Source organism: Phalacrocorax aristotelis, chromosome 1 (assembly GCF_949628215.1).
Source record: "Phalacrocorax aristotelis chromosome 1, bGulAri2.1, whole genome shotgun sequence".
Lineage (NCBI taxonomy): Eukaryota > Metazoa > Chordata > Aves > Suliformes > Phalacrocoracidae > Phalacrocorax > Phalacrocorax aristotelis.
In genome coordinates this window covers 137,584,414-137,610,208 of record NC_134276.1, presented here as the reverse complement: position 1 = coordinate 137,610,208, position 25,795 = coordinate 137,584,414, and the positions used below count along the sequence as shown (strand labels likewise).

General features: G+C 40.6%; 1 protein-coding gene across 5 annotated transcripts in view; it reads left to right on the top strand.

The window, feature by feature from the left end:
• Positions 1-25,795, top strand: part of FAR2 (fatty acyl-CoA reductase 2) — a 155,440-nt gene that overhangs the window by 117,635 nt on the left and 12,010 nt on the right. For all 5 annotated transcript variants that reach the window (XM_075111674.1, XM_075111656.1, XM_075111637.1 and 2 more), the window contains exons 4-9: positions 1,779-1,958; positions 7,648-7,825; positions 9,183-9,227; positions 14,543-14,661; positions 17,200-17,267; positions 23,596-23,767. In XM_075111674.1, the coding sequence (XP_074967775.1) occupies positions 1,779-1,958; positions 7,648-7,825; positions 9,183-9,227; positions 14,543-14,661; positions 17,200-17,267; positions 23,596-23,767 (762 nt within the window). The remainder of the gene's footprint in view (positions 1-1,778; positions 1,959-7,647; positions 7,826-9,182; positions 9,228-14,542; positions 14,662-17,199; positions 17,268-23,595; positions 23,768-25,795) is intronic.

Here is a 25,795-nt window from a genome sequence, read left to right as displayed (position 1 = left end):
CATTAATAGCCATAAATGTTCTTAAATCAATACATGAATGAACATGCTATAAAAATACATCACAGTGGAATGTAACATCAAAGGGAAACTACATTTTTAATAAGGATGATAGCTGGAAAGAAGTTGAAAGAAAAAGTTAAAGTGGTCATCTCTTGCAGGCAGTGTAGAAAGTATTTAAAAGGCTGATTGCATGTGATCTGTCAACATCTCTTTAACAGAACAAGGAAAATCCAGGATGATTAAACAGCAAAATACGAGAAGTTGTTAAAATCAAATTATTCCTGTCTGTATAATAAAATATATCATATGGGCAAAAGCTCTAGTAAGTTAAATGAGAAAGCACAATATTGCTGCTTAAATAAGAATTTTGAGCAGCAATTTGCTAGCAACACAAAAAATAAAAATATTTTTTAAACACAGCAGAAGTCCAAAGCCTACCAGAGAATATGGAGAGCTGATAGATAAGGGAGGTGCAAAAGCAGTGCTATCAAGATGCTAGAAAAGCAGAAACAGAGAAACTAAATGAATTATTGGCATCAACAAGCAGTACATTTAGAGAAATCTCCAGATGGAACTCCTGAGGGCAGAAATCTGAGAAACTGTGTTATATTGAAATATTAGTAGATGCAGTTTTAATATAAATAGAAAAAATAAAGAGTAACAAATCACCAGGGTTAGATGATATTCCTCTAGAAGGCTAAACAAATTCTGAACATCTCAGCAGAAACCCATGCTGGGCCTGTATTCTGAGCGCAATTCTGTTCAGCCCCCCTCAGAAGGGATACAATCGAATAGAAGTGCACATGGAAGAGCAACTTTCATATGAAGGGTAGCTCAAGTAGAAGTCCTGCTAGAAGGGCAGGAGGAAGTAGAAATCTATAGAAAATGCTATTCTTTAGTATCAGCATGCTAAAAAAAAAATATCTCTGGCTTTAGATATTGTGATCCAAACATTAATCATACTCTTAGATTCTGTTTTCATTCATCTGGACTATTTACAATTTCCTTTCAATGTTAGTATAATTAATTTCTTTAGTGTATATGGTACTTAATAGCATTATTCATAATCTTGTACATGTTGCTGAAAGCTTCTACTCCTGGGCCTTTTCCCTTCTGTGCAGGAAAGTGCCTTTCTTCCAGTACAGAGCGTGCAACAAAGTTCAATGTCTATTTACTGAGATCCGTTGCAGATAGTCTCTGGGATAACTTCTAGCTGTGCTGGGTGCTTCAGGGTCAACCTTGCTAACCAGGACTCTTTCCTCTTATGCTGATCAGCTCTCTTCTCCATTCATTGGGAATTTAAGCTGCTATCTCTAATTGTATCTTCTTTCAGTATGAATCTGTTTTTCTGGGCCCAAGGACCCTTTGCTGCTTACTGAAACCATGTGTTTATCTGGTTTAGCAGTGGTCCAGTAAGGAGAAAGTTGAATGGGCACTGTAGCAGCCATAATGTGTCAGTGGTCATGTGCGTTGGAAATATTTGTTCCAGGAAGGGGTGGCAAATATGTCAGGTGTAGAGATGTTAGTGAAATGTTACCTCTGATCCTTTGAATTGAGTACAAATATTTGAGAGACATTCTGTGGCCAGACCAGTGAATCCAACAGCATTGCTCTAAAAGCTGGTTTAGCCCTTGCATTTCAATGAAGCTTTCCACTCTGCTGTGGCCCCCTCCTCTTCCCTTACTTGCCTTTTCATTATTTGGGTTTTGGAAAATGCTCAGCTTTGATATACTCTTTCCAGCGAAACGTGTTTTGTTTCTTTCCCCTGCCCTCTTTAGACATGCCCTGCAACTGAATGCAATGGGCACACAGCGGCTCCTAGAGCTGGCCCGGCAGATGCAAAACCTCGAGGCCTTCATCCACATCTCCACCGCCTATGCAAACTGTGTCCGGAAATGCATAGACGAAGTCATCTACCCACCCCCGGCTGAACCCAAGAAGCTCTTCGATTTAGTAGAGTAAGTAGGAACTGCATAACCTCTTCTGACATTGCTTTTGCTTCATTCTGCAGAAGACCTCCGAATTGCTCATATAACCTACCCTGTGGGATTTCTGTGGATAGTTACTGTTATTGCTGTATGGCCTTGTCCGTACACACCATGCCAGCAAGAAATGCTGGCCGTAGTAAGAGTGACACCAAGGGAAGAGAGAGCTTTCAATCTAGGTGGTTTTGAGGGGTACTTTCCACAGAATGCCATCCAGTCACTCTGTCCTTTCTGGATTTTCTCTTGAAACTAGCTTTACTGAGGTTTTTTGAAAACAGAAGAAATAGAGGCTCTGTTTTGGAGCCTTTTTATCTGGAGAGCTGCTGAAGTCACACTTTATAAATATTTGGTTGAGCTTAACAATACTTTTCCAAATACAAAAGTATTAGAAAATAGCATAACCCACACTTAGTAACCCTGTGATTTCAGCTCCCTCTAAATTTTTCCATGCACCATTTTAAAAAAGACTGTGTGATTTCATGATAGTCCAGCATGAATAAGTTATGCACGAGTGCATTTGCTATCAGCGATGGAGTTGTGATGCTTCTTTCTGTAAGACTCGGCTCTGTTGCTACCTTAGTAAGAACTGACATTTTTCATATCCCTTGTATTCATTTCTTTATCACTTCAGCTTCCCAATGCTGTTTCTACTTATTTCAAGAATCCTGTGGTATTAAACCAGAGTTATATGGGGATGAGTCAGAAACAGGCTGTTTTCGTAAGAGTTCAGTGTGAGAATCCAGGACTCCGGGGGAACAACTAAATGGGTTGTTTAACTGAATCTACCCAAATGAAGAATAATTAGAAACAATAACAAAATCTGCTGATAAAGGCCCCAGGACACCTTCCCCTTAAAAGGATTTTCCCACAGCTGTAACTCTGTTGTCATTTATTTTCTAGTGGTATTCCACTTGTTTTCATATAAACAACTGACCTGTGAACTAGTAACCCAAATTGTTGGTATAAAATCTTTCTTCACCGTGATTTAGGGTAATAGGAGAAAAGATTAATTAATGTCCAGCAGGAGAACCACTGAGGTTTTATATTTAAAAAATTGATTGCCCAAAAAATAATTTAACTAAGCACTACTCCAGAAAATTTAGTACAAATCAGTGTTTTCTGTTTTTCAGTTTTTCCGGTAGCCCATATTCTTGGCCATGTTTACTTCCAGCTAGTAGTCATCTATCATTTATCATTTATTCAGCAAGTGGAGCATGATAAAAACATAAGAAATGCTCTAGTGCTGTAGCGCAATGGGCTACGTGGACCAATACCTTGCCCTCAGCAGTGGCACTGAGAGATGCTTTTTAGGGTAACTACACAAGCCTGGATACTTTTTGCAGTCCATTCCCCATGTAGCCTCCAAGAAACCAGAACTGTAGTACGAGGGGTATTACATCATATTATTTTTTGACCCATTTTTGAGACCATTAATTCGTTTAATCCCCTTGTGAACTTTCTGGTACTCTGCCTCTGCAACCCCCTGTGGCAGCAAGTTCTAGAAATTTACTAACTGCTGCATAAAGACGAGCTTTCTTTTACCTGTTTCAAGCTGTCATAATAGTTTCATTGCATGTCATGTAGTTGCAGCATTGCAGTATCTGCAGTATTTGCCCTATCCACTACCTCTGCAGTTCTGTAAATCTGTACGGCATTTACCCTGGATGTTCTCTTCTGCAGCCTGAAGAGTCCCAGCATTTTTACTGTCTCCCCGTATACTGACTGATCTGTCACCTTGATTATTTTAGGTGCCCTGCCTTTCTGCCTTTTTTTAACTCCACTCCCCCCCCTGAGGTGCAAGGGCCAAACAGAACTTCATGTAGTACTCAAGGTGTGGTCACTCAAAGTTTTGTTTAAATAGCATCAAAATGACACCATTGGTCTTGTTCTCAGTACCTGATGATGTCCAAAATTTCAATGACTTTTTTGCGTGCTGCTACTCATTGACTCGGAGGTTTCATAGAGCTGTCAGCTGTGCTTCCAAGAGCTCTTGCTGAGCTGCAACTGCCAGTTCTGAGTTCAGCAGCCTCTAAGACCAGTTTAGACTACTTTTCCCTAAATGCATGACCTTACCTTTATTTACAGCGAAGCTAATCTGCCACGTTTTTGCCCACTGACTCAGTTTTACAATGTCCTTTGGAGTTCGTCGCTATCAATAATACATTTCACTGCCCCAAGAAGCTAACCATCACTTGCAACTTTGGAAACAGTTTTGATGGCTCAGATAGAAAAGACTTCAGCAAAGGACTGAATACTAATCAGAAACATGCAGAAGTGCCTGGCTACCCCAGAGGCTGCTACTTCAGCTGCTTCATATATGACACTAAGAATTTATTTATCGTAGTTTGTATGTGCGGCAGAGCAGATGATGTTTGAAAGGAACGTTGAATGACAGAGGATGGGCTTTCGGATGCGTTCTTTGATATGTTTATCTGGGTTGTATGTTTGGTTGTTTTTTCTTAATCACATAATTAGAGATGGGTTTTCTTTTATACTAGATTTTTTTATTTGTTTTACAGCTTTTCCTATGCCCCATGCTCCAGAAGTTCACAACCTTCTGTTACTTTTGGTGAGACAGAAGTCACAGCATGCCCTCAGCTAAGATGGCATCTGTTTCTTTACAGTGCTTGCAGGTAGCATTATAATTGCTCACAGCAAAGATAACAACTGCCTTCAAAGGCATTGAAATCAGGTGGGCCTTGTTGAAAACCACTGTCTTCAAGGTTATTGGTTTGGAAGGGGTTCTGCAAATCAAAGGCAATATATGAAGGAGATGTGTGGGGTTGTTGAGTATGTGGAGAGGCAGGATGGGGAAAGTCCCTGTGATGTTGGGGTGACATGATACAGGCAGAATGGAACAGAGAAAACTCTGAGAGAATGTGAAGGGATTACTTAGAGAGAAGACAAAGCAGGGTTGGAAGGAGATGGGAGAGATGCACCTTTTATTATTCACCATGTAAATGGAAGCAATAATATGTGGTTATCTGGGTACAGAACATTTCAGAGAAAGGAGATTAACAGATATCAGACTATTACCTTCAAAAAGGGTGGGGGAGGAAAAAAGGACACAAGGAAATATAAATACCCCTTGTTTTAAAGTGCTCTTCTGTAAGAGCATTAAGGGGCATGATCACACAAGTGGATGCAATAACACATCCCTTTAAAAAGCATCAGCTTTTGGCCATGCAATTGATACATACTTATGATACTTTATTCAGTTGAAATCCCAAGTAGGATTCCCAGCTGTTTATTTTTCTGTTCTTATCCTCCTATTATATCCCTGCTTTCCAGTATTTTGATGTTTAACCTGCAGGTAAAGACTTAGGCCTAATCTGTGTAAACCAAAAGTCACACTTCTGAGTGCTGCCCAATTGATAGAGGAAACATATAATCTGCCACATCAAGCAAGGTTTGTCTTAATCTAAAGCTGAGGGAAATCAGCTTTGAAGGGTGTGCTGAGGTAAGGAACATAGCACACAGTGAAGCGTGGGCTGAAGCAGAACTGTTTTCATTATTGCAGAAAATGTAGATCCGTCATCACTCACAAGAAAGAAAGTGACTTATTAATGCAAAGTGATTAATACAGAAAGTTATGTTTTCCTATAGCAGAGTAATTTGGTGCATTTGTGTGGTGGAAGAGGAGGGTACTAATTGTTTAACTTGCATCTTTTGTTTCTACAGGGTAATTGCAGCAGTAACAAAAGCAGTAGCTTTGTGATTTAGCATTTAAAAACCTTCAAAGTAGGTCACAGAGGAATAGGAACAGTTTGCCTTCCTGAACTGTCAGCTCGGTGCTCCTGTGATGGTAATGCTGGTAGATCAAATCACCTGGTAGGATGGTACCCTTGAGACAGGCAGGGAGTGTGGTCCTCATGATGACCACTTAAAGTAATGCAGAGAGGCCTGTCTTGAAGGATGAGGACAAGGGGAAATTGCTGCTTCTTGTATTTCTACACCTGTCTTTGCTTTGTGAGAAACACTAACCTGTAAGCCCTTATTATTATTAAAAACAAAAAAAAAGGGAAGAAGGAGGAAAAAGAGACTTGTATGCAGCTTCATCTGAGTTCCCAAATGAACCTAGTCTTCCTGCAGGCTCTGCAGAAATAGACATCTCCTTTTGGTAGTGCTGGTAATTAATTCATTGACAGATTCAAACAATGGCAATTTATCTGAGACCCTGAGGAGGCTAGGTTCAATGCCTGCTTTAACAGGCTTTGTAAATTAAGTCAATATTGTGTGCTGCTTATAGCCTCTGCATAGGTCAACTTCATATTTTCTACCCTGTTTCTGAAGCATGGGACTAGAGTTGCAAAGGAAAGTGTTTGTGCCTCCATAAGGCTTTTTTTTATTGAAAAAAAAAATTCTATATGCAAAAAACTGTCAGATTCTTTTTAACTTGTTCCCAAACTGAGAGATTGACTGAATTCAACCCTCCCCTGCAAACTGTTTTGCTGTTTCAGTGAATGAAGTGTTTTCCAATACAACAGTTTTGCTGTAATATTTCCATCTGTGTCTGATGAGAACCATCTGAAAAAACGGTGTGCCACCTGAGCCATAAGTTTGCGTATTTAAGCTGATGTGATCAAGTAATTCTCTAGGCATGACAGTCTCCACCTTATTCCTCTCCCTTTGACCTCCACCTGTTTCTGAAATTCAAGATAAGGAGGGGTGAAGCAAAGATCTGCTGGAAACAGTATCCTTGCAATGCCCCTGGGAAGAGCACACCAGCTCAGTCTGAACTATAAGTCCATTGACTTAATTACAAATTGGATTATAGGAGTTAATCTTTGATTCTGTGGTATAACAACGGCCTGCTGAAAGCCTGTTGGGGGTTGGCAGTGGTGTGCAAGGGCTCTGGAAGTACAGCCAGTTCCTGTCCTTTAGACCCAGATGCTGGCAGGACCAGTGATGTCTTGATAGTGTGCCAGGGAAGAGCCTTTGAGCCTTAGGCCCTTGCTGCAGCACCATGGTGTTAAGGGCCAGTTTTTTAAGGGTATATATGTAACTGCTTCTGATAGATTAGATACTTGAATACCTTAAAAAAATACTTGGTGTTTTTTTTTTCTAAAGCAGCTGACACTGACAGTTTCTTATTTCCTATGTTAACAAGCCAGTGGAAAACGAGTAGGAAGGATCATCTAATATTGTAAATTGTGCTACTGGAATAACATCTCTGTGGTACGTTGTTCTAGCTTTTGAGACCTTTGTAATGCTGCTCGACTCAGTAACTCAAGGTTACCCAGAATCTCCTGAAATGTACTGGGGAGTATATAGGGACTGTGTTGGCTAAGGATGAATGCCACTTAGTGAGAGTGCTAGGTTGGAAAACTCCATCACTCTGTAGACCATGGCTATATCTACATTGCAGTGAAGCATAAAGCACACAAGATTGCTTTAGAATGAGATTGTATAGATACCTGAAGTTGAGCTAGACATTATAACATGAAGCTTACCAGGGATGTTTTGCACTTTGAAGACAAAAGTAAGCTTTCTCCCAAAGAGCTGTTATAAATCCAAACCAGTTGCTCCTTGCTTTATCTTAAATGGCTTTGACTTGTTTATCCTTTGTTTCAGGTGAGAATTCCTGTCTCACTGTTCTTTTTTGCCTCAGTCTTTTCTCTCTCTGCATGGTGGGTAATGATGTTCTCCTTGTTTCCTGTAGGTGGTTGGATGAATCTATCATTCAAGACATCACACCCAAGCTGCTTGGGGACTGGCCCAATACTTACACCTACACCAAAGCCTTGTCAGAATACCTGATACAGCAAGAGAAAGGAAACTTGAACATCGCTATCATCAGGCCATCCATCGTGGGAGCTAGCTGGCATGAGCCTTTCCCAGTAAGCATGAATACATAGCAATTCCCTACGGAGAGCCCATTGATACAGCTGTAGCTGCAGTACTGTCAGCAATCTGTCTCTACCTGTAGCAGTGTCTGCTTGAGAAACAGGTTTATAGGAAAGTGCATGGAAGAGGTGAACGACCTGTGCTGGAGTAGAACAGCAAGTCTTCTTTAGCATCTCTAGGAAACACTTTTGCCTGCAAGTAAAAAGAACACATTTAAGCAATAATAAGAAGAGCTGGGATAAAAATAGTACAAAATGTTGGACCTGCAACCGACAGCCTTACACACAGAGGATTGTGCTCAGACAGACAGGGGAGTTTCTGTGTTTAGCTGGGGAAACATGAGATCTGAGAGTTGGTCACAAGTCTTTCCATGGCCCAGTCAGCCTGTTAATGAGATCCCGATGAGCACCCTAGGCCTCATGTGGTCCTTGAAAGCATTTGATAATGTCACGTGTAGTTACCTAGTACCTTTGTCTTATGTTGGTAGTTGTTGAATTCACTGGATTCACACTTGTATGAGCCTGTTGCAGATACAAATGTCAGCCGTGCAGTAATTAAATGCAGCTGTACTTCTGGACTGAAATAATTCACTAAGCTAAATATACTGGTAGGAATAACATCCCCTAACATTGCAGCCAAATTGGAAGGGCAACATAAAGTCACCTTTAGCTTTCAAGCAGCTTGAAGCGTGACATAGATGGCAGAGATATAGATGAGGCTGTGGGCCAAGCTCCCCATCTTGGAAAGACAGGGTGAACTCTCTTAAGTGTCATAACCTGTCTCAGGTCAGTCAGCTCTTCACTGCTCCTAACTCCAGCTCCCACAAGTGGCAGTTTCCCTGACCTGAAGTAAGATGGGATTCAAAAGTGGAGTGGTATTTTTTTCTTCCTTGCCTTAGAAATTAGTTGGAGTAATCAAATCATTCTCAGTGACATCTGTGTGTTGTATGTTGGAGGGTATGTAACACATGGACTGTTTTCACCATGTGTGACAGCACCAAGACACTGTAGTGTTTAAAGCCAGAGTTTACTCCTGTAGCCAAGTTATTATAGGAAAGAAGTGGCTCCTAAGAGCAGAATTTGTTTCTGTTGTTGATGGGTAAATTGCAGACAGTATGAGGTATCATACAATGCATCCCCTATTTAAAATCAGTTAGGTACTTTGTCCTGGTTAGCTTCCTGGCAGCTGTCCCAGATAGGCTGGCAAATGTCTTAACTGTTGTCTTGTCTTGTTGTTTCTTTGTCTACACCACAGCATTGTAGCCCTTCCACCATTTTGAAGCCTATGTGAGCAACATGGCTGTTACTATTTTCAACTGAAAGAAATAGTAATCATTGTTCTTTTTTGCAGGGTTGGATTGACAGCTTCAACGGGACAAGTGGAATATTTGTTGCGGTATGTCTAGTCTATTTAAGCTCCCCTTAAAGTGGAGCTGGAGTTACTAAAATAACAACTCTAAAGTTACTCTAAAGCCCCACTTAGAAACTGTGTGCAAAAAAGGTTTATAGCAATTTTCTGAACGTGGTAGAAAGATGTCATACATTTGCCATACATCTGTATGCCTGTAGGACCCAGAAGACTGTCTGTTTATGCTGTGCTCCAAAAAGGACACTGAAAGAGTATTCGTATTGCTGGTTCATTAAACATGAATTGCGGGTTTTAGTTTTGGACAAATTTGGCCAAATTTTCAAAGAAAGGGCAAAAGATACATCCTTGAAACTAGGGGTGATTGACAGATGTCAAAGCTTGAATCTTATAACAGAACTTAATTTTACAGGCCAGGTTACTGCTGCGAGGCAGCATTACTTATACTTTCATTTATCTTCATATGTATTGCTTCCAAGTCCACTGCTATGGTTTGTGACCGCTCTGCAATAACAAAGACTCTGGGCCTCGTTTGCCATTGCTTTGTACAGGAATTCTCCATGGGCAGAGCACATCTAAATAATGTGTGTAACTATCAGTTCGGACTCTGCCAGTCATATGGATAATTCGCTATATTTTTGCTTAATACTGGTGTAAATAACTACTGTGCAAAATGGCAAGGAACAAACCGCTAAGGTAAATAATGAATAACTGTATAAAATACTCCCTGTAATATGAATCATTACAATTTAACTTATGAAAACAGTAAAGTTGTGTACCATTTCTTCTGGCTTATATCTTTTTTCTGAACTAAAATCATTGCCTTAGGTCTGTCTGTCAATCCATAATGCTGTATAGCTATGGGCAGGTATTTTTGTTTATGTATGATTTGTCCAACTCGATTACTTTGTAAAAACTCTACTGTAATCAGCCTGATGCAGAGTATAAAAGGATTAGTAGTCTACAATCATAGGAGAGCAGAATAAAATCCAAATATCATCTTGTTAAAAAAAGCTCATTTGTACCTAAAGTAGAGCATAAATAGAAACTGCTACAGTTACTTCCGGAATCCACAGGACTAGTGAAATTAGTAGGTATATCCCAGCTTTTATCTGAAACCCCAGTTATACATTTCAGAGACATTCAAAAGCCCCCAAGTGCATCATTTGTGTTCACAAAGTGTTATTAGCTCCTATTCATCTCACAGTTTCTTTAGAATAATTATCTAGCAGCCTTCTACTCGTTGCTGACTGCTCATAAAGCTTATACTGCCTCCCTCTGCTCTACTCACAGCATCTCGTGCTGTTTTCTGTGTTCTTGCATGACGTCTTTTCGTTATTCCAATAAAGGTTTTGCAGTTCCTTAATTTTACAGAACCACTCCTTACATTTTCATGTGACATGTAGCTTTTGTAATGATATCCATGAGTTCTGATTTTTTATGTTTACTTTTGAGCATTAAAAATGTCTGTCATAAAAATTTGTCCAGAGTTAGTTTGCAAGAAAGATGTTACACGGAAGATTTCCATTGCGTTGCTCTTTATTCCAAAAAGCTAATTACCTAAGTAACAAATTACAGCAAGTTGCTGTCATACATGTATCATATGCGACTACGTTATGAACCACAGGCCAAATTCATATGCTTTCAGCCATATAAACACATGCCCATCAATCTTTTGTCATTTAAGAAGCATTTTCCCCCTCCTTTTTTCTTTTCTTTTAATCTGTCAACAAGTAAAAAACACCTAATGGTTAAATATTTGGAAATTTTGCCTGTATATCGCTCTTCTGTTAATACTGACTGCTTTAGGAACTTACACTGGAGCTTGCATATATTTTATATGCTTATCCTTTGCCACTTGTACCAGAAACTAATATTTTCTTTCTTCAAAGCAAATATTTCTAGCCTTGTTGAATGCAACAGCAAACCTTATAGTGGTTTCATTTAGGCCAGGTTTCACACACAGATGCCAGCCTATATCTTTATCACCAAATTAACTACGGAAAGCAAAGATTTTGAGGTTTTAGGGTCACTGTAGTAAATAATTTCCCTTCCCTTTTATATAAAAACTTTGACTTGTACTGAAATAGTTTTGAAATAGAGATGGTATTTTTTGGTTCAGGATTGAAGCTCTGAGGTTCTTCAATACAGGAAATAAAGAGACAATGAAATTTGTGTCATCTGCACTGAGCTCTTCCGTAATGAAATATGGCGATTTGATATGTAATTATATTGTGACTTAACAGAGAAGATCCGAAGAGCAATGACGATAGGTGCAGGGTGTAGAGATGAGATTGATGTTTGTGTCCAATGGGCCTTTGGTCCCACAGGCAGCAGTGTTGGCTGGCATCAGTCAGGAGCAGAGACTCCGTGACATGGAGAAACAAAGGGGGATTGCCAGTGCTGACAGACAGTGTTTGTTTTGTACCATCTCCAGATGCTACTGAGCTTAGCTGGACTTGTACTTGGATATGGTGAGTTGGTAAATCTTGTTCGGTCGTTTGAAAATTAACCCTTGAACATGTCAGTTACATGTTAGTTTATTACCTGGAAATTGTGTGATTAAAACCAGCACTCCTGGCCAACTATTTCAAGGTGTATTTATTAGTCAAGTAGCTTTATTAGCCTTAATTAAGGATGGAAAAAAAAAACAAAAGGAAAGTGTTTTAGTGTTTGTGGTTTGGTTGGTTTGGGTTTTTTCTTAAAGTGCCCCCCATACTAAAATATTCACTTTCAACTTCTAACCCAAGCTCATCCTATATGGAGAACAACCCCCAGACTCAGATTTGGCTCAGTGGTCTTTGGGGTCATCTGGGCAGAATCTGAACTCCAAACCTTGCAAAGAAATTTTTTTGTTCCTAAGTCACCCCTATAATATTTGAGTCTGATCATTTCATTCCACAAATAGATATATTTCTTTTAAATATTAATGAAATAGGGGAATTCAAGTTGTTCTTGATAGTCTAATTATGTTTCTTTCGCCAACAGTTGCTCCAGCCACTGTGGAGAGAAGCTTTGTTGATTGAAAAACAAAACGAAATTAATTACATTTCTGCTGGACTATAATTGAGGCATTTTGTCTCGCTGTTCCATATTACATGTAAAGACCTTCCTCCCTTCAAGGCAGTGAAGCTGTAGGGCAGAATCATGGTTTAATTCGTATTCTGGACAGTGACTGTCTGCAAAGCGCTTCAGCTGGGAGGCTGTCCAGAAACATGACTCAGACCACCAAATGGTTTTGGAGGCTTCAGCTAAGGTAGCTTTTGTTTCACTAAAGAGAAAAAATGTCAGCAACTGCAAATAGAAATCAAGCCGTACCTGAAAAGGAAGTATCAAACCATTTCCAATGTAAAAAGTAACTTAAAACACTTAAACCTGAAGTCTTTATTAATTCATTCATGTGCATATGACCATCACAAGATGCTCTGACTATAGGCATGTTTGCAGCACATCCATCAAACTTCCTAGTTTTGAAGCCTGACCTCAGAAGGGTCTTTAGTGTACCTATGAAAATGTGATAGTTGATCACACAGTGGTCTCTTGTGGGCATGTGTTCACAGCAGTGAAAAATTCATAGCTGAGCTTGATTGATCAAAACAAAAACTACCAACCAACAAAAACAAAACAAAACAACCAACCCCAACCCATAGCAATGTTGCAAGTTAAGGTTTTAATGTCTAAGTGTAACGGTGGTTCCGCTTAGGGCAGCTGAGGTTAACTGCATGCCATGGGTTTGAGGAGGATGTCCAGAGTCATGTGGGGAAGCTTACATGGTTGCCTCTGAGTCTGTCTATCTATGATCCCTCTCCCAGCTGCACCAAGGATGAGACATGAACACTCATGAAAATTAAATCAGTCATAAGTGGTATTCCCTTACTTGCAAGCTAAATGTAACAAAACCATCTGACTGTAGAAGGGGAAAGGAGGGGGGAGAGAAAGAGAACAAAATAACCCAGATAAACACCTCCCAAATAGGGAATGTGGTGTCCCAGAAAATCTACCAATTGCCAGTAGACATATGCTTTACAAGTTAATATCAAGTATTAAATGCTGGTTTTATCACATCCTTCTTCTCTCCAGACTTCAGTCAAGTTTTTTTTGCACAACTAGGCACTTCCTGTCTAGTTGCTGTAGTAAAACTTTATCTTTCAAAACTGGAAAGCTATTTCATGATGAAATATGAGTCTCAGGTTGGAAGAAAATAAAAAATTTATTATAAAATTTCCTTTGCCCTGACTTTTAAATATTCTTGGATCTGTAGAGCATGTTCCTTTGCCCCTTCACTGAGTCCTTCCGTCTGGTTTTACATGGATCTAAATTACAAGAGCTTTTTTACTTCCTTGTTTCACTAGCGCGTTTAACGTCCCAGCTCTTTCACTGGGCCCTCAGCTTCTACTTCAAACTCAAATTCATCACATTTTATTTCCTAAATACTAGATAACTTGTCTGCAACCTTGGCTCTGCGTTTTTTAATGGCTCTGTTCAGCCCTCATACCTGACACACTAGGTTAAGTTCCTTCTCCCCATTTCACCTCCACGTTTCTAGATTTCTGAATTGTCCTCTCTGATGAAGTCTGCCATGTTGTTGCCATCTGTTCATGTAAGCATCTTCCAGCCATGTCTCTCCTGTGGAACCTCCAAAGACTAATTGGTCATCAGGGAAACCTCTTGATAAGCATTCAGGTTAAATATATATATATTTTGGGGAGCCTGGCCCCTGACAAATGTACTTCCAACCAAAGCAAAATGAAAATCTTCTGTTCTTGCCTACCTCTTCTCTTTGGTTGTCAGTACTTTGTATTCTCACTCAGGCATTTCCTGAGTTTCATTGGGTGGCGACCTCTTCAAGGCAGGGGCCACGTCTTGACTGTGTCTTTGTGCTTAACAGACACAGCTTTGGAAACAGGAGGGTCTGCACACATCTGAAGGAAAGGGAGTAAACTTTTCAGAAAGCCTATCAATGTCATTTCCAAAGTGACTATTATCTTTGAGGGACACTCCAAGCTCTGTCTGCCTGTGTCACATAAGAAAATGGAACTCTGAGTATCACAGGGAATTTTACTGCAGTAAACTCAGATATGTTTCTTTTTTGAGGTCTTTATTTCATATTGAATTAACTAAGAGTCACAGCTTTTTTTGTTATACACAGCATGTTTTAGACATCCTCTGGAAATGCAGAACAGTGGGATCCACATGAGATCCATCTTTGTTTTCACAGAAACCAAGTAATCTTCTGCAGTAAGTGCCAGGCTTGAAAATTCCTAACGTGAAGACCTGTCCTCAATCCAAACTGATGAAATCTTGCCATGGCCTTACATCAGTAACTGTTTCCCTTTGTCCCACAGGCAGGCAAAGGGATTCTGCGGACTGTCATCGCCAACAACGAAGCGGTGGCAGATATGATTCCAGTAGACGTCGCCATCAACCTCACCCTTGCGGCCGGGTGGTACACTGCTGTGCACAGGTAGGAAGGCACTCCTGTTCCTGCTGGACTTGGGCATTTAGTGCCTGCACCACGACTTTAAAAGGAACCAGAAGCTAACTGAAAACCTGTGCAAGAGCCTTATTGATTCATTTTCTGGTTCATGTTTTCTTCCCTGGGTTGGCAAGGACTAAGAGTGCAGCAAAAGCAATAAAGGCAGGCTTTAGAATTAGGAAGCCTCTAAAGCTACAGGTGGGATCTGTTTCTCTGTACCACATAAGCTCAGCTGACAATTCTCTCTCTCAGAAGTCACTTTTCTGAAGTCCAAGGGCTTTACTGCCACTTTGCAGCAGCCGTTTTTTGGGCCTCCTTTCTTAGGCAGCTAAAGTGGGTGACTTTTCAAGGGGCGTCTACGGTTTTCTTGGTGAAAATGCTCTGTGTGGTTTCCTTGGAAGTCACTGCACAATATAAATATATTATGGGCTGATATGATAGGGGAGATGATCTAAAAAAAATCCCGTTGAGAAGGGTATGTATAAGTGACATTAAGGTTTTAAGATCTTTTCCTGTGAACCTCTGACTCTGACCTTTAATCATTAGTTAGGAAGTGCTACAGAGTAAACCACATGAATTATTCTGGAGGTTTATGCAACTCTGAGAAATCAATACTGGGCAAACAAAAGGCAGAAATATTTTATTTTGAAAGACAGAATAAGCCTTCTGAGCTGAGGGTAGCTAAGAGCTGCATACAGCAACCTGAATACAGGGATCCTAAAAGGATTAAAAAGGGCAGGTCACCAGCTCTTCATATTTATTTTTCTCATCATTTTGTCCCCCTCCAAAGGAAGAGAAGTGCCATTTTTTCTAACTTCATTTGCTAAAGATACATGCTTTTAATCTGGTTCCCACACAAATAATTATTAGGCTAAAGGAGCAATTGCAGAACTTGATTTACAGCTTTGTCTAGCTGTAAATTTAATTTCTCTGAGAGAGTTTTGGGTTTAGGTGCTGTCTTGAAGAATAGCGTGTATGGTTTAAATTTTATTTTTTTTTTTCCAAATCATCTCATTAGAAAGTCAGTATCCTTCAGGGCAGGTGACATTACTGAGGGAAATCAGATTTGAAAACTTAGCAGAGAATTGCAATCTTCATTACGTGGTGTAGAGGCTCTGCAAAACTCTGCACTCTACCAAGGTCACCAACTCAGCTGGAGGCCGGAGAATGGGAAAAAATGAACAGGGAGACACCCTTCACTGGAAGCTGGGAAAATGGAGAAATCCTCTTCATTGGTGTTTAATGGGCCTGACCCACTGGAGTAAGTGGAAGCCTGTGCTTTCACTTCAGTGCAGTTTGCAACAGGCTGTGTATGTGGCTCAGGTTTTCTATATGGGCATATATGATGGATTTAGCCCTTAGCGAGTTTCTGTATTGATTTCCATAATGCAGATTTTCCACACATTAAGTGCTACTGTGCATTTTGTTTAACACTCTATCAGGCTTCTACTCAGTAATTAAGAGTTACACAAGATCATGAATTTGGAGCTTGATATGTTTCTATTAGTCCTAACCATCCCTAGAAGTCTGCTAGGGATTAGTAATAATGTTAATACACCATCAAATGCCATGATTTCAAAGCATTATTAAAAAAAAGGACCATTAAAACTGTGCAGTGTCCAAATGTAGTTTTCAAGTATTATCGTGCAAGGTTTCCTATCCCAGGTTTAGGGGTTCTAGCTCCTGGTCTCTTCAGTCATAGGAGTTTTAAAAAGAAAAGTTCCTTACAGGCAGCCTCCTCCAGTGGAGAAAGTCTCTGAGCACCACAGCCACCCTAGGAGCACTGAGATGCTGTATCTTCCAGCCAAGCTGCTATCCCGTTGAAGGCCAGTTCTTCTTCTTTTAGTATTTTGGAAGATGGTTCCAACTGCTAATGCAGAGTAAGAAGAAATCCTGTATTGATGGCATCACTTGCACCCTTGGCAAGTCAGGCTTAGATCAAAGAGGCTGTTTGACTAATCCTTCCTTTGTATCAAAGGAAGAAATAAAACCAGTATGATCTATGTTTAGTTCCATGCACAAATAACAACCAAGCTTTATTTGTTATTAATATGAGAATTTTGTTGAAATGGATTGATTTGTAATCACCAGCCTGACAAATGGAGTTTAAAAGTAACACAAATCATATCCATTAAGTAAATGATTGCAAAATACACAGTGTGTCCCTGAGGTTGGCTTGGACCAATTATTTACAGGATACTAAGAGAAACTATTAAAAAAAAAGATAAATTTGTCAGTATGCATGCTTTCTGTATTGTTTTTATAATTTTTGATACGTGATGTATGGATGATTTTTCTTAAAACCCATCTGTCTCTATCAACTTCATATGCTCTCTAGAATCTGACTGAATCTTATTAAAACTTCATGTTTTATACTATATTTTCATATTCATGAAAAATGAGCTCTTCTGCAATTTTTATGAGCTGATGATACTGTTTCTTGGGCTGTTAGATTTCATGCTCCATTAATAAAGTTTTGGGTGCTTTCCTTCACACCTTAAAATAATACTTCTTTCTCTTTTCCAGACCAAAAAACATGTTGGTGTACAACTGCACAACAGGCGGAATCAACCCTTTCTTCTGGGGAGAAATGGGTAAGGTCTAATTTAGACCTAGAATATGTCAAACATTAATAGCATTCCTCGGTCAGGCTTTGAAAAGGTGGTTTCCTATATTTAGGTGTCATTCAGCGTCTGCCGTTCAAACTGCAGGTGGGAAGCTGAATGACAGCCGGTGAGGGTCCTGTGAGCAACAGCTCCTGGTGCTGGGCATTCAGCTCAGGAAAGCGTCTATTCAGTTTTCACTGTGGGCATAATCATAGAACAACCCAGCAAAGTACATGCTTTGCTGCACTGAGGTTTTAAAGTGGTTGAAAAAGGAATAGAGAACGAGTCGCTTAATTCTATGAGAAGGTGCTCTGTGTAGCTCTAACAGGACATCTTCTTCTGATTGCTGGGGTTGCTGAGTTTGGGGTTCTTTTTGTGCTTCAGAATCACTTGGGGAACCTTGATAGTGAGTCTTGTATTTTTAGAAAGGAAGCTCTAACTTTCAGAATACAGAAAACTAGTGTATTAAGGAAGCAGAGCAGCCTTTCTTCCTCTGTCCGTGAAGAAATTTCTAAACAGAAATAAATGGTGTAGACTTGAGAAGTCAAACCTTGAAATGACAGGTGGGCTTCAAGGACAGTTTGCCTTTTGATCATGAATTTTGTCAGTGGAAGAATTCAAATTATTTTCGTGGCTGACTTTTCTTGAAGCGGATATGCTTCCAAGGCAGAGGTGAAAGAAAGGGAGACAAATCCTGACACCCTTACTGAAGCCAAGCGGCAGAAATACTACATACAGTCAGTACATTCATGGACAGATGTACAGGGCCTGATTCACCTTCTGTTATACATTAATTCATATCTTTGTGCTTTAAATACAGGATGCTGGCAAATCGCTACTGTGGTGTTGCACCTCTCAGCCTTTGCTTTGCATTTGTCTTTGCATTATTTAAGTGGCAATCTGTGTCAGCAGAGAATCAGACCATAATTGCATTTTCAGAACCAGGCTCGCCTGAAAATCCTACTAATGTCCTACCATGAGATTTGATCAAGTGATCTAGCAGGGGAGAGGTTTCAGCAACTGGCTGAGTAGAGAAAAAATCACACCACGCTCCTGACATATTTTTTATGAGAAATCTAACATTGTGGTTTGTCACAGTCTGAGAGAAGAAGTGAGGCTTCATAGATGATTGTTGGAGAATGTAACCAATCTTCATAACACGTAAATTCAGATCTTCTGTGGCTTTTTCACAGGAGTAAATGCAAACCTTTTCCCAGGCTGCTATTTTAGGCAACAGCTACCATAGCATTACTGCCTGAGGTCTGCCTTTCTTCACCCATTTTCAGTGTAATTTTACTGATGAAAACAGCAATGTCTTAATGCATTGTAACTGATCTTATTCTGTTACTTTGCTCATAACTGTGGATTTAGCAATTAAATCATCTGAGTGCAGCAGAAGCAGTTTGGCTGCGTGATGGGACTGAAGGCAAAATTTTCTCCTTGGGTGACACTGTGGAGCCATTTCTACCACATGTTGTACCCACAGTTTTCCTGAGAGCAGAAGGCTGCAGAGGGTATTAGGTATAGATTCATGAAAAAGAATTAGGATGCAGTATCAAAGAGCAAAATTTTCCCCTTAAAGATGTTGCATGGTTTAAGAAAGGAGTTTGGGAAAGGTTTATCACGTTAGATTGTTATGGCTGAGCCATCCAGTTTGAATTCTCAATTCAGTCTTCTACCAATTTCTTTTTGGTAAATACATACAATCTAAAATCTTCTTTATATGTTTGACAGGCTTTCTCAGCCCATTCATGTTACTTACTTTGTCTACTCACTGGTATTTGGCTTCTAGGCTGCCAGTCTCATGGCAGGCGCTTCCAACAGGCCTTTCAGAGCCATCATCTCTCTCAAATAAGGGCTGCCACTGAGTAGTCCATCCCCTGCACAGAATGACAACTTCACCCACCAGTTCCCTCCCTCGCAGTGGGGCAGCTTCTGCTACTCAAATTGTCACCTTCTCTTTTCAAAAGCCTGTTTCTGTGTTTAGCTCTGCCAACCTTTCAGGTTGAAATAGTTGAAGCCAGGTCTCTACCTCCAGTGGTTTTTCAGCTTTTTCAGAATTTTTCTTTTTCTGGAGCATGAAAGCAGCTGTTTGATGCAAACATACAGGAGACATGGGATCAGGAGAGGGAAAGAGAGTCTGTTGAAGGAGTCTGGGGAGGCCAGACTGGCACAGGGTCTGTAACTGCTCATTAAAGTGAAGGGTTGTGGGAGAGAGACTGGAAGCTGATGAGAAAAAAGCAGGGGGCAGGGAATGGGGGTCATCTGGCATGAGACTGAGTTTTTAGTGCAAATCAAACACGGGGTTTGCAGACAGGAGGACCTGGGCTACCTGGTTAGAGACTTACACTGGGACCAGCTGTAGGAAGGACAGGCAAACACAGGAGTAGGGTTTTTTCAGGGGAAGAGGAGGAAGGGAGAGAAAGATCAAACAGGGAAATTAAGACAGGAGTGGGCTGAAGATGCCCTGGGTAGGCAACAGAAGTGACTGAGATGGGAACATTTTTAGTACAAAGGTGATGAGCTTGGAGGGAGGAAGGGAGGAGAAAGAGAAACTAGAAGAGAATGATTTGAAAAATATATGAGTCTAGTTAAGAGCTTATGCTTAAACTGCTACTGCAGGCCAGTTTATTCTACCAATCTCCCGATACAGGCAAATGTCTAGTGTTAAAAGAAACCTTGACTGATTTATTTCTTCTCCAAATAATGCTATGCCTTAGGATTTTTTTCTTATTGTCTTCCATTACTGCTGTTATTTTTCCTGCTATTACCAAAATGTGGTCAGACAGCTTGAGTATTAATCTGAAGAAGCATTCTGCTTGGCTGCAGTGTAAGTCTTGCTAGTCTGACTTTGTGAAGTACAGTTTGCAATTTCTGCTCAAAACTAAATCTCAACACAGGCTTTAAAATTATGTCCAGCATGGGAGAATTTCATTTCAATTTATCCTTGACAGTCTACCTAGGTGAGACCGGTGTCTCATTCTCCCCCTGCTAAATCAGCGTTTGAGTTGTAGAATTCGCTGCTGTGATCAGAGGGAAAGACCACCCATCTGCTCAGTCGTTTCAGTAGCTCCTGGAGGTGATGTGTTTCTGTTTGGGATTCTCTGCTTGCCTGACCCGTCTGTCTGTCTGATTCTTTCTCTCTCTCTCCAAAGCAAACTCTTATAGCTTATATAAGAGACTTGCCACACTTGAGAAGTAGAACGCTTTCCAGAAATTAGGAGATAGTGCAATCGTGCTGAGTCGGTACAAGCCAGGGTAAGGAAGGTTTGTAAAGAAAATGCCCATAGCATTACCTGTTCCAAGTTACACAAAACTGATGTTATTCTGACTTCCAGTAAGTCTCTCAGGTTGGTCTCACTTCCTTTGTATGTGTATTTTAAACCAAAACTGCTTTCATCCCTAACTTCCAGAATTTTTCTTGAGTTTTCAGCAGGTATCTCTTCTGCTCTTGACATATGTGCTTCTTGCACCAAGTAATATCACAGCATAACACTGCAGCTGCTTTACTACAGCTGCATCTTCCTCTGCAAGCTTTAAGTAACCAAGATAAGGGTGTTGCTGATTCATGTGAATTTGGTGTGTGGCCAATGATCTGAAATGACAAGGGCTCCATTTTTCACTTACGGATTACTTCTTTCTTGCTACCCTGACCAAAGGCGCCAAAAATGCAAATAGAAAAGAAAGGCAGTAATGTCTTTAACATGTTTCCAAAGGGAAACCTTCTCAACCAGTTTATAGCTGAAAACTAGGTTTGCGGTATATTAACAACGGGATTTGAATAAACAGAGCCATAAATGCGTGATACAGACAATATCAAAACTGTCGCAATTCTAGAATGTCAGTGGTTCCCAGTGAAACTGATAGGTGACCATCAGAAAATTAAGTGACCAAATGAAACTAAATAAACTTAAATATTGATAAGCAGATGAGGGTTTGTAAGTAACCTTGGATTTAAAGTGTCTCTTGGAGAAACTTCCTTACAGGGAGAAGCAGCAGAGTTATGGGATTGCTCTCCCAATCCATGAGCTGCTAGGGTGGGCACAGATACACAGCTCTCTCCAAACTGGTAGTAGATCTCTCTATATTTAAGCTACCTAGGATTTTGTCACAGTATAATCGTAGTAAATGGTCGCGCTGCTAACACAGAGGAAAGAAACTCTTCATGCACTGCTTAACCAGACACAAACTGCCAAGAGCTGGACCAGGACAGTAACTTCCTTCCCAGTAGCCCATCCCAAACTGTTTATTGCCACTCCTCTGCCAGGAATAAATACCCTTCTGAATCTTCAGTAAAACTGCTGCAGGGAGCCCTCCTTGCCAGGCACAACTACAAGGGAAAGTTTAAATAGGAGTTTTGCTAATCCTTGACATTTTGTCAGAGCATGCATATGTACAGCTCTGCCAGCACAGCTGGGACAGGTGGCAATCAGGGTCGTAAATCTGCCACTGGGAAGTGTAGCTTCTCCTCAGCTGCCACAGCTGTTGACATATTTATCAGCACCCTGCGTGGATCCCCCTCCGGGGCTGGCAGCATGGCTGATGGTGTGCTTCACCTCCACAAATGCTCTCCTCCAGATGTGTGCGCTCAGTGCGTTCGTGGTATCAAAGCTCTTAGTGGTTGCTCGCAGCATGGAGGCAGCCTCTCCCCTGCCCGCCCAGTCCTCTCCCCGTCAGATTGCTCCATGTGCTGTACGTGGTGAGCGCAGCTACAAGAGTAAATAAATTCTCTCTTTCTTTAAAAACTAATCCATGTTCTTATGCGCTGTTGCAGAGCTGGGGCTTGAGGCAGAAACCTGTGGGGTTTAGAGAGAAAAGACAGAAGGAAATTCTTCTTTTAGAAAATTTCACTTCTGATTATATAGCAACAGTTTTGCTGCTTGCAACTTTCATTTATGTCAGTGAGAGAATACACTGCAAAGGATAAGATTTCCATACCGCAGTCCACAGGATGACCACAGGATTACCAGATCATTGCAGTGTGGCTACGTGAAACAGAAGGGATGGCAGTCAGTTCTAGTTATTCAGATGCAAGATGAGTTTCAGGACAACTGGTCTTCAGCCATTAAACTTGCAGTATACAGGACACAAAAATTAACAACAAACTTTCACTAAAACTAAATAGTATTATTTTTTAAATCTTCATTGTCTAAACTTAGCAGCTAAGTGGCCAGCGACTCTCCTCTAGTTGTTGTTACTTAGAACGAGTACAGCAAAAATCACTACTTTGAAGTGCAGTAATGAGCTGACTGCAGATACATGAGGGAACTCTCTGAATATTATGATTGGAATCTGCTTATCTAAGGATGATCTGGATGTTTCTTGTGACTTGTAAATTCTCATCTGATTTTCTATTTGTAACATAAGCTTAGAGAGTAAACTATAATACAAGCACAGATTGATGTTGTAACTCTCAAATTCATTTTTAAAAAAGTAAAAAAAGCCCACATATTCTCTGTTGAGCTCACTGGTGCTCAGGAATAGGAGCACCATCTGTTTATCAGTCCCTAGGATGTTAGTCTTATATTCAACTACTGTAGTTCTATTAAGCCCCTGCAATATGCAAACGCCCCAGATACGCACATCTAGATGCCACTTCTGTGGCACTGTGCCACTGCGAGAGCTCAGAATCAGGCCCAACATATTTTGTGCCCTAACATACAAAGGGAATGAAAGATTACTACCCTACCATTAGTTTTCAAGTTGAGAATGCAAGACTATTTGCTGCTGTAGTGCATCCAGAACTCCTCTGAAAACAGGCTGAGGTGTTTGGCTTTGTGGGTCAGATGTGGTTCAAAAGAATATAATGAAGGCTTTCTAGAAGCAGCACCCTATGTGTGTAAGTATTAACACCAACACTTTTGAAAATGTCATTAGAAATTAGAAATGTCATTTTTGTTTTATGCTAGTAGATCAAAGTTTGCTTTCAGTGATCTGAAGATATGTTGACACTTATCAATTTTTTCTACATCTACTGCAGGTGAAAGCAGAACTGCTGTTCCCTGGTGTGAAGCGTTTCAGGCTACAAGTGCCTGCTTTTCCTCCATTACGTTTTGGCGTTCTGATAAGGATGTTTTTGTCTGCTGCTATTAAGTCAGATTATGTTTCAAACAGGCAATAGATGGAGTCATCAATTTTAATGCCAGAAGGGACCATGAGATGATCTTGTCCAACCCGATTACATATTTTACAGAACTGTAGGTTAAACATGTTAAGCACCATAACTTGGGTTTTACTGCAGCATGTTGGTATGGTTGTGCCCAACTCAACTGAAATTAAGTACCTGATTTTAAGTAAAATGCCTGTTCCCTTACAGAGCAGTATGTCATGTCCACATTCAAAAGGAACCCACTGGAGCAGGCCTTCCGAACACCGAACACTCACTTGACATCCAACTACTTGATAAACCAGTACTGGATAACTGTCAGTCACAAGGCACCAGCCATACTCTACGACCTGTACATGAGGCTCACAGGGAGAAAGCCCAGGTAAGAAACCGGAGGCCCTCAGCCTTTTGCATTCCTGCCACTGTTACAGAGAGTGGATCTCTAACAAGTTCTGAGAATTGGCTGCCCCAGCCTGGAGCCCCTGGTCTTCTTCCCATCTCCAAGCCTTGTCTTGAGGAGATTCCTCAAAAAGAAAAGGAACTGCATGGCCGTAGCTAAGCATAGCCGAGGGTTCCCACCCTTTCCCGTACGCAGGAGACGGCACATCTTTTAAACTCAGCTTTACACAATTCAGAGGTTCCCAAGCCAGAAGAGGAGGACTGGTAGTTACGTTGTACTCTGCACAGCAAGATTTCCAACATTGCAGCTTTCTGATGTGATTGCCTCTGTCATGAATAAAGACTCAAGCTTGCATAAGGACTTGGGACTGGCAAGGTTTAGAACATTCCAATATATTTTTTCCCCATAAAAAAGATGTATAATTAGCAGTTGCAAGCACTGGCTCAGCACCCTGAAATCTAGGATGTTTCTGAGTATGAATAAATTTTGAATTGTATTTACGAGCACAGTTTACCATTACAATTGGTATTTGAGCCTTGGCAGCGTCACGTCTTGGAGGAACACAGGCACACGTGTCCCATGTGGAAGGAGTCCTGGTGTAAATAACGTAACTCAGCCAACGTCCTCTTTTACTCCCTGCCACCACAGAGTAGAATTTATTGTGCAACACAAGAGCGGTATGCCAGCACTGTGTTGATGTCAGCCGCTCTGTGCCCCTCTGCTAGTTAGAAAGCTGACTTCAGCTGTTTGCAGGGAAATCCCTGGCTCATGTATTGCTCTGATTTCTCTCTGACATTCTGCTACAGAGAGAAATTGCTTCCCACGTGCACTCCAATCTATTGAAGTAGAAGCCATCCTCATGGCAGCTTCTTGAATTCTCTCCATGACCCTATGCCAGATTTGCAAGCAGAAAGGACCAAGGTCTTTGCCAGGACCAAAGTCAGGCTTCAGTTCTCTACTGTATCCATACTCAACTCATCATAAAGTGATGAGTTACCATATGGAGTAGGTTATCTGGGAACTGGCTATGGTTTTGCAAGTCTACAGTTTATCCAGGACCAGCCTATGACCTTCAGTAATTTGAAGTGCAGGGTAGTTCAGTGGAACTCAGTTGTAGTTCCTCCTGTAGTTATCACATGCAGTACCCCATCTACCAAAGGGTAGTACAAGAGTAATGTCCTTCAGCTTTAGACCTTTATATACTGCCTTTCCTGAGAAGATTACTTTAAGTGTTAGCTCATTTCACATAAATTGCCAGATATCTAGCAAAACTGCCCTAAATGGCTTCCTGTTATTGCTGCACATCCATCTATGACTTAGAAAATAATGCGTTTTATATCATTAGTAGTCTCTTGGGGCAATCTGTCGCACCTGAGAATCTGCTCATGCAAGGCTCAGTATGGGAGCAAATAAAGAAATCATTGCTGTAAACAGTTCTCTGGAAGACAAGATGCATTTCTGAAGTGCAGCTAATAAGCCTATCAGTGACAGCTAATACTTGCTTTTTTCCTCTCAGTTCTTCCATAGTGGAGAATGAGATTTTCTATATGAAATCTTTGCTATAGCCTCTCAGAGGCTGAAGAAAAGCATGTTTCTACATCAGTTGATGTTTTTCACTAGACCATTCCTTCATCCAAATTAGTAAATATTTGGAATGTGGTCACAACATTTGAGCCCAATCAGTCAGTGTGAACCATGGTTTTCATACATACCTCTTTAGATGCGTCGTTTCTGTTTTTGACCCTTACTTTGGCCACTCAGATATGTTGCTTTGTGTAGACCTACAGTCAGAGCTTATTCTGCCTCCGTTGACAGGAGGCCTGTTTTGAAAAACTAAGTAGGGACACACAGTTAGCTCTTTTATAATTTTTTTTCTAATGGATTCCATTAACCCTCAGCGCTTTAAAGATATTAATGGCTTTTGGGGAGCCAGTTTGAGGGGCAACTTCAGATCTTTGCAATCTAGCCATATATTAAAGTAGTTTATCTAAACTACATTCAATCAATGTG